The sequence below is a fragment of the Schistocerca cancellata genome, chromosome 1, assembly GCF_023864275.1.
Source record: "Schistocerca cancellata isolate TAMUIC-IGC-003103 chromosome 1, iqSchCanc2.1, whole genome shotgun sequence".
In the NCBI taxonomy this organism is placed as follows: domain Eukaryota; kingdom Metazoa; phylum Arthropoda; class Insecta; order Orthoptera; family Acrididae; genus Schistocerca; species Schistocerca cancellata.
This window is the reverse complement of record NC_064626.1, coordinates 298621560-298634578: the sequence shown is the minus strand read 5'-3', so window position 1 is coordinate 298634578 and position 13019 is coordinate 298621560. Positions and strand designations below refer to the sequence as shown.

Here is a 13019-nt window from a genome sequence, read left to right as displayed (position 1 = left end):
TGGGGATTTTCCCTTTCTTATACGCAGTAGATTACACTTACTAATATTGAGAGATAACTGCCAGTCATTAGACCATTCATTTATTTTCTGCAGATTCTGATTGATTTGTTCACAACTTTTGTGTGATACTACTTTCCTGTAGACTACAGAATCATCTGCAAACAGTCTAATGCTGCTGTCAATACCATCAACCAGGTTGTTAATATAAATTGAAAAAGCAGTGGATTTATTACGCTACCCTGAGCCACACCTGATGTTATGCTTGTTATTGTTGAAGTCTCCCCATTCAAGATGACATACTCCTTATTGTCTGTTAGAAAACTTTCTATCCGACTGCATACGTCATTGGATAGACCACAAGCATGCACTTTTTGGAGCAAGCGACAGTGCAGAACTGAGTCGAATGACTTTCGAAAGTCGAGGAATATGGCATCAACCTGGGAGCCGGTATTTAAAGCCTGTTGTATATCGTGCACGAAGAGGGCCAGCTGTGTCTCGCATCACCACTGTTTCCTAAAACCGTGCTGGTTTCTGCAGATGAGCTTCTCAGAGTCTAGAAAGGTCATTATGTCTGAACACAAAATATGTTCCATGATTCTACAACAAATTGATGTCAATGAAATGGGCCCGTAATTATGTGCATCCAATTTTCTACCCTGTTTATAGGTTGCTATGACCTGGGCCTTCTTCCAGCCCTGTGGAACTTTCCACTGTTCCAATGATCTCTGGTAGATGATGGATAAGAATGGTGTTATATTTGTAACATAGTCAACATAAAATCTTACGGGGATACTGTCTGGGCCAGTTGCCTTCCTGACGTCTAAGGATCTTAACTGTCTTACAATCCCAGATATACTAAACACTATGTCAGCCATCCTTGCATTTGTTCGACAATTGAAAGTGGGAATGGTGTTGCATTCCTCTACCGTAAACAAGTTTTTGAAAGCTAGGTTTAGAATTTCGACCTTCTGTTTATCATCATCCATTACATTACCTCTAGTCTCAGCAAGAGAAGGTACTGAATCATTTGTAGTGTTCATAGATTTTATCTACAACCAAAATTTTTTGGGGTATTTTTAGAATCTGCAGATAAAATATTGCTTTCAAATTTGTAAAAAGAATCTCTCATTGATCTTTTGACAGCTGCTGTCATTTCATGTAATTTCTGTTTGGCAGCAGAGCAGTGGCTACATTTGAAATGACTGTGCAGAATTCTTTGCTTTCTCAGCAACTTCCTAATATGTTTGTTGAACCAAGGTGGATCCTTTCCCTTCCCTATATTTTTGCTAGGCACATTAATATGTTCCCATCTCAAGTTGGTTTTCTAATCAATTGTTAATGCATGCCCTATGGTGGAGTGGTTACACAACAATAACATCCCTGTAATGGACTGGCCTGCACGAGTCCTGATCTGAATCCTATAGAACACCTTTGCAATGTTTTGGATTGCCGACTTGTGCCAGGCCTCACCGACTGACATCAATACCTCTCCTCAGTGCAGAACTCCATGAAGAATGGGCTACCATTCCCCAATAAACCTTTCAGCACCTGATTGAACATATGCTTGCGAGAGTGGAAGATGTCATCAAGACTAAGGGTGGGCCAACACCTTATTGAATTCCAACATTACCGATGCCGTGAACTTGTTAGTCATTTTCAGCCAGGTGTCCGGATACTTTTGATCACGTGTGTGTGTGTGTGTGTGTGTGTGTGTGTTTTATTGTTAAATTAAATAACAACATATTCAATTCACGTTGAAACCAACCTCCACCATTCCATGTCAATGATCCCGCAAATGCCGTCCAAATATAACATGCATGAAAGAACCACTAGATTTCTTGTACTGACAGTCAGTGGATTGTGTTCACTGGTGCACGACACTGCAGACTACAACTGTCCATCCACACTGATTGCACTGCTCTGTGCATCTTCAAGACATATTTTGTGGACTTGCCTTGTCTCTGATTACTGTGCATTGCTTTGTTGTGAATGATACAGTGCATTTAAAAATTTCTTTTGTAAGAAGCCTCTTCACCATAATCATTTCAAATGCATTTCATTTAGCTAAGAATGACTAGGCTCTATATAACTAATTGTGAAGTATTGTGTCTCTCTTTTTGGAACAGTGGTGAAATTCACTCGTACTGAAAATTTAGAAGCTTACTAAAGTGCCTCAACTTCCAAAAGGAACATAATTTGATTTATGAATAAATCTCATTCTCTCATTTCTTCAGGGTGATGGTAATGGGTGGTGGCAAAGTTCTTGAACTGGATTCTCCAGACGCTTTGCTAAAAGATGAGAAATCCCATTTCTATCAGTTAGTTGGCCCACAACTGCAGATGCGTTTTTCTTGAAGAATGCATGATACTGTCTAAATGGGCATCACATGAAGAAAGAGAAAATGGAACAGGAGTCATTACATCCTTTCATGTCATGTCTCTAGTTGTGCCTTGAAAATGTAAAGTGTAAGACATTGTTTGTGTGAAATCACAAATTCAGCTGTGCAAATTAATGTGCATACCAAAGTTTTGTATGATACAGATTTTTAGTGTATAGTATACTTAAACTAGATTTGTGAATGGTATTCATTATGATCTCATTGAAGTAGATACAAAGAAGCCAGGGAATGCTTGTAACCTTATTTATATACATAATATACATATATAATGTAAATGTTTCAGTGTTAAATTGTTAAAACAAATACTAGATATACGAAACAATGTGTCAGGTGAATTAAAAAGAAACAGTATTTATCTTATTGAATATGTTCCTGATTGCAGTTTTTTTATAATGAAATTATAACTCATAAAAATGTCTGTGAAGTGATAATGAGGACAATGCCTCAACTTATACAGTTGCAAAATTCATTTATCCCATGGATGTTTGAACTGTGTTTCAATAAAATTTTATTTTACTAATTGTCTTGCTTTTCATTTATATTTCATGGCCGTCTTTCAAACACTCTGACCAATTATACAAAGGTTTACACAAGGAATTGTTGTTATTCAATAATACTGCCTCAAGCTTTGCTGCTTGCCTTGTGGAGTAGTGACCAAGAACTACTGGCTGGCATACTGTGGGTCACCAGTTCAAACTTCATCATCAGGAAATACTTGTTATTTAGCATTTATCATTTCTGGAAGGTCCAGGAAATTTCTTGTGTTTGTAAAGCTGACATATTTTAGAATTCCAATATTTGTATAAATAATGGCACCCTCTGTCCAGGAGTTCAGTTCTGTTTCGGATGTACATTGGTGTCAATAATAAACATGCTTACACTGCTAAGTGTTATACTTCACAGAAGACGTAGTCTTTGGATTTGAACTTGATTGTGGTTATGACATGACAGAACAATGCAATTCAATAATAATTCAATAATGCAATGGTTATCCAGAAGATTATTAGAATTTATTATTGTATAAAGGATATTTTGCTCTTCTGTCTGCCCAATATTTCTTCATTTTTTCAGATATTTCCTGTGTGTCTTGTGATATAAACTTCATTTTTATAACATTTATAGTTGTGTAATTTACTGTAACTGTTTATTACTTATTTAAACTGACATCATTTTGAAAATATATGCGCTATTTTGCACTCAGAAAAGATAATGGATCCACCAGAGAATGAAGCACACTTTTTGGGAAAGATGTACCACCACTGTAACTAATCTTCCTTACTACCCTATCACAACTGATTTTCACTCCCCTATTGATAATATTTTTCCCTTCTATTGAGCTTCAGTGTAAAGAGGATACTACAATAATTTTACTATAAGATTCCAGCAATATAAGATATAACCTGCTTGTGTGTGCATTTGATCCATTTGTACATTCTGTGTATTCCCTGTATCAACAAGTTTAACCTGCTCATGTCAGTTTCTCCATAGTTTTTGATCAATTAATGTTGACAGACTACACAATTAAAAATGGTGCTTTGTTTTACAGCACTTTTTTAAGCTGATAGTGTCTTCATACTTCACTCAAATCAGTGCACATCACTCTAACATGTTCAGTAGGATTCAGAGGCATAATGTCAACCTGCATCCAGAGCAGACTGACTTTTCTACTCGTCACCAAAGAGGACATCACTTGATAAAATGTTTCAAATTGTGGTTACAGCAAAGATAACCACTTACCATATTGTTGAGCCAATAATAAATAAAAAAAACACAAACATTGCTGAGCTTTTCGAAAAAATTCTTGGTCAGAGACAATTAATGCAAAACACACACAAACACATACACCTAGTCCTGCCTGACTACATTGTCCCAGCACTGCATCTCGGCTGAGTAATTGTTTCCTTTATGTTTTTTTTTTTTTGCTAAAATATGCAGTGGATATGTCTACTTGCCACACTACATTATTACCACTGGGTCAAAATTGGCCCATAAATGCCAAATAAAGCATTTTTATAAGACAACAGCTTCAGTGGATCCATGGCTACGTTCACATGTGAAAACATATACATGACAACAGGAAGGTTATGAAAAGGCCAGTTCTACAAACAAACAAATCAATTTAGCTGCTGTGGAAATTGACCATTACAAGAAGTTTGTTAAACAACTCATTGTATTAATGCATCTTAAATACTTACACTCATTAGTGTTAAGTAGAAGAATATTGAATATCAGGTAGACTGGTAACATAAGTAATATGGAGGCTTTCCACAAAATCAGTGAAGACAGAAAATGTGGAAAATACTGACAAGAGGAAGGGCAGGATGACAGGACATGTGTCAAGACACCAGAGAGTAGCTTCCATGCTACTTGAGGAAGCTGTTGAGGCTAAATAAAAACTGAAGGGTATGACAGGGATTGGAGTACATCCAACAAATAATTGAGCATGTAGGGTTCAAGTGCTACTCTGAGATGAAGAGGTGACCACAAGAGAGGAACTTGTGCTGAGCCACATTGAAACAGTAAGAAGATTGATGACAGAAAAAAAGTCTCAAGATGTAACTTAGAAAGTAGTGACTGCCCAGCAGTTCTTAGGATAATTTGTTGTGTCCACCCATAGTTTTCTTGTAGGCACCTTCTTAAAGAGTTTGTCATCTAACCACATCTTCACCAAATGTATAGTCACAAATAATCATAATTTGAAACTCTTTCTTTGAGTCATCAGTCCTCTGACTGTTTTGATGAGGCCTGTCATGAATTCCTCTCCTGTGCCAACCTTTTCATCTCAGAGTAGCACTTGTGACCTATGTCCTTAATATTTACTAGCTGTATCCCAATCTCTGTCTTTCTCTACAGTTTTTACCCTCCACAGTTCCCTCTAGTACTATGAAAAGTTATTCCCTGATGTCTTAACAGATGTCCTATGATCTTGTCTCTTCTTCTTGTCAGTGTTTCCCTTATATTCCATTCATCTCCAGTTCTGCAAGAACCTCCTCATTGCTTACATTAGTCAGTCCACCTAATTTTCATCATTATTCTGTAGCAATTCATCTCAAATGGTTTGTTTCTCTTCTGTTCCAGTTTTCCCACAGTCCATGTCTCACTGCATTTCAATGCTGTGCTCCAAACATAGATTCTCAGACATTTCTTCCTCAAATAGATCTACATTTGATGCTATTAGACCTCTCTTGAGGTTGTGCCATTGCTAGTGTGCTTTTTATTTCCTCCTTGCTCCACCCACCATGGGTTTTTAGCTGCTTACGTAACAGAATTCCTTAATACCATCTACTTCGTGATCATTAATTATGTTGTTAAGTTTCTTGCTATTCTCATTTCTGCTACTTCCCATTGCTTTTGTATTTCTTTGATTTACTCTCAGTCCACATTCTTTACTTGTTAGACTGTTCACGCTATTCAACAGATCGTGTAAATCTTCTTCACCTTCACTGAGAATAGCAATGTTATCAGCAAATGATATCACTGATATCCTTTCACCTTGAATTTTAATTCCAGTCTTGAACCTTTCTTTTATTCCCATCATTGCATCTTCAGAGTAGAGTTTGAACAACAGGGCTGAAAGGCTACATCCTGTCTTATAGCCTTTTTAATCCCAGCACTTCATTCTTGGTGTTCCACTGTTATTGTTGCCTCTTGGTTCTTGTACATATTGTATATTACCCCTCTTTCTTTATAGCCTACCGCTATTTTTCTCAGGATGTTGAACAACTTGCACCATTTTACACTGTCGAATGCTATTTTTCCAGGTCAACAGATTCTATGACATGTTTGAATTTTCTTCAGTCTTGCATCCATTATAAACTGCATCAGAACTGTGTCTTGTGTGCCTTTACCTTTCCTAAACCCAAACTGATTGTCATTTAACACATTCTCAGTTTTCTTTTCCATTCTTCTGTTTTTTATTCTTGTAGCAACTTGTATTCATGACCTATTAAGCTGATTATCTGATACTTCTGGCACTTGTATGGATGATGTTCTTACAAAAGTATGATGGTACATCCCCAGTCTTATACATTCTTCAAACCAGCATGAATAACTGTTTTGTTGCTGCTGGTAATCTACCCCCTCCTTCCTATTTCCACCTATAGTCCACATTACACAATGTCTTTTATGGAGATCTGAGAGGAGCGAAGATTGCAATAAACTTTCTAGTTTACTTAGCTTGCCATGGTGAGTTGGCTCCAGTTGTTCTTGTCTAGGGGTCTGATTCTTGAAGCTGAAAAAGTCACATCAGGTCCTGATGGTTGGTTTAATCTAAATAAATCTAAAGATTGTTGTTTCGGAATTTTTTTATGCAAATGTATTGTCTCACTGTTTAGTAGATAATACAGTATTTCGATTTTTCACATTAACAAAACCAAAATTACATTGTTTGCACAAAAATACATCCAATCACATCAGAGGCATGCTTACAACTCCCACACTCTGTGGAAATAATAATATTCCAATGTGTTTACAATTTTTCTTAACAAACGAATTTCTGCTAGTTTCTTTTAGATTATTAATTTGGATTATTATTTCATAAATGAATCCAGAAATAAACACAGTAAAGAGTACAGGATTGTGTAATTAATAATAGAAATTTTAAGTGTGCCAATAATTCGCAGTTTCAAATGCTTCTAAAAAAATTAATTGTAACTGTACATTCAGAACTAGTACTTGCCGATTATAACATTGAAACTAAAATATTTTATAAAATAATTCCTTTTCTTAAATTTTAGCTTGAAACATAACAAAGTGTTTAAAAAACTATATGAAAGTTTTCAGAAAAGCAACTGAGATAATATTGACCTGTCCAAAATTCGAAAAATAATACTGATCTCGACAACTACTGTTGAAGAAAGGTACTGCTAGAGGAGGATGTCCTGTTACACAATTCCTCCAATGATTTTAGAAATTCTGATTGAATGTTATTTATCCCTTCTCTCTTATTTGATTTCAAGTCTACCAAAGCTCTTCTAAATTATTATTCTAATACTGGATCCCGTATCTCTTCTCTATATCCTCATGTTTCTTCTTCTTGTCACACCATCAGATAAGTCCTCCCCCTCATAAAGGCTCTCAATGTACTCTTTCTATCTACCCCCTCTCTGCTCTGCATTTAACAGAGGAATGGAATTTCCATTGCACTCTTCTTGTTACCACCCTTGCTTTTAATTTCACCAAAGATTGTTTTGACTTTTCTACATGCTGAGTTAGTCCTTTCAAAAATCATTTCTTTTTCAATTTCTTCACATTTTATATGTAGTCATTTGTCCTTAGCTTTGCTACACTTCCTATTTATTTCACTCGTGAGTGGCTTTTATTTCTGTATTCCTGATTTGCTTGAACATTGTTGAACTTCCTTCTTTCATCAATGAGCTGAAGTATTTCTTCCATTACCCATGGTTTCTTTACAGTTACCTTCCTCATAAGTACATTTTTATCTCCATCTTCTGTGATTGGCCTTTTCAGTGATGTCAATCCCTCTTCAACTGAACTGTCTACTGAGCTATTCATTTACAAATTGTGATCTGATTCTATATCTGTCCCTGGGTATGCCTTACAATCCATTATCTGATTTCGAAATATCTGTCTGCTAGTGTAATCTAATTGAAATCTTCCTGTATCCAGCCTTTTTCACATATATCTCCCCCTCTTGTGACTTTTGAACATACTGAATTATCTATTCAGTGTCCTCATATACTTCCTCCTTCTCTTCATCTTCTGCTTGAATGTCAGCATGTATACCTGAACTATTGTTGTCGGTGTTGATTTGCTGTAGATTCCGATGAGAACAATGCTGTCACTAAACTGTTCACAGAAACTCATTCTCTGTCCAGCCTTCCTATCCATAATGAATTCTACTCCCTTTATACAATATTCTGCTGCTGATGATATTACCCTATACTTGTCTAACCAGAAATCATTGTCTTCTTTCCATTTCACTTCGCTGCTGATACCCATTATATCTAGATTGAGCATTAGCATTTCCCTTTTCAGATTTTCTAGCTTCCTTACCACCTTCAGACTTCTGATATTCCACGCCCCACCTCAGAGAACATTACTCCTATCTTGGTTATTCAATCTTTTTATCAAGCTCTCCCTTGGCAGTTCCATTCCTGAGATTCGAATGAGAGTTTAGTCTGAAATCTTTTGCCAATGGAGAGATAATCTTGACACTTTTCCAATTACAGGTCGCTTATCCAGAGAATACACATAATGTGTCTTTTATGCACTGGTTTACATTGCCTTCTCCATCCTCATGCCATTGATCATTGTCGATGGTTCCAGCTTTTAGGAGCTGTTTCCCACCCCAAAGGCAAGAGAGTGCCATGAACTTCTGTCTGCTCCTCCGCTCTCTTTGACAAGGCCTTGGCAGAATGAGGGTGACTTCTTATGCTGGAAGTTATCAGCCACTGTTGCTGATAACTGTTATTCAAAATTTACGCAGCGGCAGGTTTCAAACCCAGGACTGAGGATGTTTTGATTACTAATCAAAGATGCTACCCCTTGCCCACAGGTCTATAGCTAGTCACAATCTCTATGTTGTGAGTAGCAATATTCTATTTCATTTTTATGATTTGAGATTACAAAATTAGGAAGGAAAACGGCCTTCATTGCCCAATACTGAAGCTGACAGTAACAAGCTCATTTTACAGTTTTATAGCCAGAACAATCATTTCTCAATGATATAAAATGCCTGAAATATATAGAAAGAAACTGATGGGCTTATTTCAGTATGGCAGGCAGCCACACAAAACCGACAACAATAAATAAAACCTACCATTCAAAAATTCTTTTTTTCATCAGTGACATCTGTCTGTTTATATTCACATTTATGTAAGGGATTCTCCTTTCAACCAACATAAAATTTCTGACAAGGCACCAAAGCAATTAAGTTGTATGTTCTGGACACCTCCTTAGATTGTATTAATTAATTTTGATTAAAAAGAATTGTATATGTGGTAAAAAAAATATTTTTACTTTTGTTGTTAAATTTAATTATATTCTTATTAAGCTTATCCATTATGGGTGCTTTAGAACCCGTGACTGTTAATTGAATCTAAATACATAAAACTGCAATCAGTCACATTTTTTAATAGTTATTAATTATTCCATGAACCAGTTTTTGAACCTTTTCAGATTCATCTTCAGATGGTTTTCTGGAAGTTACATCACCATTTCTAGCATAATGCTGGGTGCTGGCTTGCAACAGTATGGGCTTTTTTCTGTTAGTGTCCATCTGTCTGCTTCCATTTTGGTGGCCAGTTGGTACATCATTTCTCACACTTAGACATGATCTGTGTGCATGTAACTTCCAGTAAACCATGTGAAGGTGAACCTAAAAGGATTCGAAAACTGGTTCATGGAATAATAAATAACTATTCAAAAAAGTGACTGGTTCCAGTTTTATGTATTTACATTACAATAATTATATTCTACTAGCAACTTAACATCAAACACTAATATGTCCATTTTTACTAAAATTAAAACTTTTTTGTTGTTTAATAATCCGTAAATAGTGCATGTTGAACTTTTAAATACATTTGTCTTCAGATTCAGATTTGTTGTTATCTTGCATTTCTGAAATGCTTCACCCATGAAATAATTTTCTTTGTGGACTGCACTGGCTCACCTCTTTCGACTCTGTCAGCATTGCCATTGTTCTTTTGCTGAAATCTTAGATTCTTCAAGCAATTTTCTGATTTATAGAAAGGAATATAAAATGCTTATTCCTTTAACAAATACTTGTATTCCATCTCACTGTACAATCACTTGTTGTATTTCAATATTAATCAACAGAGAAACATCACTTGTATATACAGCTTGAGGTTTTACATAACTAATGAGATTTTTAGTCAACTTGTGTTCTGCTGAGACATCATTCAGGATCATCACGGTGCATGCATTTTCTCAGTGGGGCACTGCCATACTCCAGACCAAAACGTCTACATCTACATCTACATTTATACTCTGCAAGCCACCCAACGGTGTGTGGCGGAGGGCACTTTACGTGCCACTGTCATTACCTCCCTTTCCTGTTCCAGTCGCGTATGGTTCGCGGGAAGAACGACTGTCTGAAAGCCTCTGTGCACGCTCTAATCTCTCTAATTTTACATTCGTGATCTCCTCGGGAGGTATAAGTAGGGGGAAGCAATATATTCGATACCTCATCCAGAAACGCACCCTCTCGAAACCTGGCGAGCAAGCTACACCGCGATGCAGAGCGCCTCTCTTGCAGAGTCTGCCATTTGAGTTTGTTAAACATCTCCGTAACGCTATCACGGTTACCAAATAACCCTGTGATGAAACGCGCCGCTCTTCTTTGGATCTTCTCTATCTCCTCCGTCAACCCGATCTGGTACGGATCCCACACTGATGAGCAATACTCCAGTATAGGTCGAACGAGTGTTTTGTAAGCCACCTCCTTTGTTGATGGACTACATTTTCTAAGGACTCTCCCAATGAATCTCAACCTGGTACCCACTTTACCAACAATTAATTTTATATGATCATTCCACTTCAAATCGTTCCACACGCATACTCCCAGATATTTTACAGAAGTAACTGCTACCAGTGTTTGTTCCGCTATCATATAATCATACAATAAAGGATCCTTCTTTCTATGTATTCACAATACATTACATTTGTCTATGTTAAGGGTCAGTTGCCACTCCCTGCACCAAGTGCCTATCCGCTGCAGATCTTCCTGCATTTCGCTACAATTTTCTAATGCTGCAACTTCTCTGTATACTACAGCATCATCCACGAAAAGCCGCATGGAACTTCAGACACTATCTATTAGGTCATTTATATATATTGTGAAAAGCAATGGTCCCATAACACTCCCCTGTGGCATGCCAGAGGTTACTTTAATGTCTGTAGACGTCTCTCCGTTGATAACAACATGCTGTGTTCTGTTTGCTAAAAACTCTTCAATCCAGCCACACAGCTGGTCTGATATTCTGTAGGCTCTTACTTTGTTTATCAGGCGACAGTGCGAAACTGTATCGAATGCCTTCCGGAAGTCAAGAAAAATAGCATCTACCTGGGAGCCTGTATCTAATATTTTCTGGGTCTTATGAACAAATAAAGCGAGTTGGGTCTCACACGATCACTTTTTCCGGAATCCATGTTGATTCCTACATAGTAGATTCTGAGTTTCCAAAAACGACATGATACTCGAGCAAAAAACATGTTCTAAAATTCTACAACAGATCGACATCAGAGACTATAGTCTATAGTTTTGCGCATCTGCTCGACGGCCCTTCTTGAAGACTGGGACTACCTGTGCTCTTTTCCATTCATTTGGAACCTTCCGTTCCTCTAGAGACATGCGGTACACGGCTGTTAGAAGGGGGGCAAGTTCTTTCGCGTACTCTGTGTAGAATCGAATTGGTATCCCATCAGGTCCAGTGGACTTTCCTCTGTTGAGTGATTCCAGTTGCTTTTCTATTCCTTGGACACTTATTTCGATGTCAGCCATTTTTTCGTTTGTGCGAGGATTTAGAGAAGGAACTGCAGTGCGGTCTTCCTCTGTGAAACAGCTTTGGAAAAAGGTGTTTAGTATTTCAGCTTTACGCTTGTCATCCTCTGTTTCAATGCCATCATCATCCCGGAGTGTCTGGACATGCTGTTTCGAGCCACTTACTGATTTAACGTAAGACCAGAACTTCCTAGGATTTTCTGTCAAGTCGGTACCTAGTATTTTACTTTCGAATTCACTGAACGCTTCACCCATAGCCCTCCTTACGCTAACTTTGACATCATTTAACTTCTGTTTGTCTGAGAGGTTTTGGCTGCATTTAAACTTGCAGTGAAGCTTTCTTTGCTTTTGCAGTAGTTTCCTAACTTTGTTGTTGTACCACGGTGGGTTTTTCCCGTCCCTCACAGTTTTACTCGGCACGTACCTGTCTAAAATGCATTTTACGATTGCCTTGAACTTTTTCCATAAACACTCAACATTGTCAGTGTCAGAACAGAAATTTTCGTTTTGATCTGTTAGGTAGTCTGAAATCTGCCTTATATTACTCTTGCTAAACAGATAAACCTTCCTCCCTTTTTTTATATTCCTATTAACTTCCACATTCAGGGATGCTGCAATGGCCTTATGATCACTGATTCCCTGTTCTGCACATACAGAGTCGAAAAGTTCGGGTCTGTTTGTTATCAGTAGGTCCAAGATGTTATCTCCACGAGTCGGCTCTCTGTGTAATTGCTCAAGGTAATTTTCGGATAGTGCACTAAGTATAATGTCACTCGATGCTCTGTCCCTACCACCCGTCCTAAACATCTGAGTGTCCCAGTCTATATCTGGTAAATTGAAATCTCCACCTAAGACTATAACATGCTGAGAAAATTTATGTGAAATGTATTCCAAATTTTCTCTCAGTTGTTCTGCCACTAATGCTGCTGAGTCGGGGGGGTCGGTAAAAGGAGCCAATTATTAACCTAGCTCGGTTGTTGAGTGTAACCTCCACCCATAATAATTCACAGGAACTATCTACTTCTACTTCACTACAGGATAAACTACTACTAACAGCAACGAACACTCCACCACTGGTTGCATGCAATCTATCCTTTCTAAACACCATCTGTACCTTTGTAAAAATTTCGGCAGAA

The 13019-nt window shown here is 37.4% G+C and overlaps 1 protein-coding gene across 4 annotated transcripts in view; it reads left to right on the top strand.

Moving 5' to 3' along the window:
- LOC126171916 (ATP-binding cassette sub-family C member 10) overlaps positions 1–2869 on the top strand; it is a 395604-nt gene extending 392735 nt beyond the window's left edge. For all 4 annotated transcript variants that reach the window (XM_049920838.1, XM_049920835.1, XM_049920836.1 and 1 more), the window contains one exon: positions 2235–2869. In XM_049920838.1, the coding sequence (XP_049776795.1) occupies positions 2235–2355 (121 nt within the window). In that variant the 3' untranslated portion in view covers positions 2356–2869. The remainder of the gene's footprint in view (positions 1–2234) is intronic.
- Positions 2870–13019: the final 10150 nt, after the last annotated feature.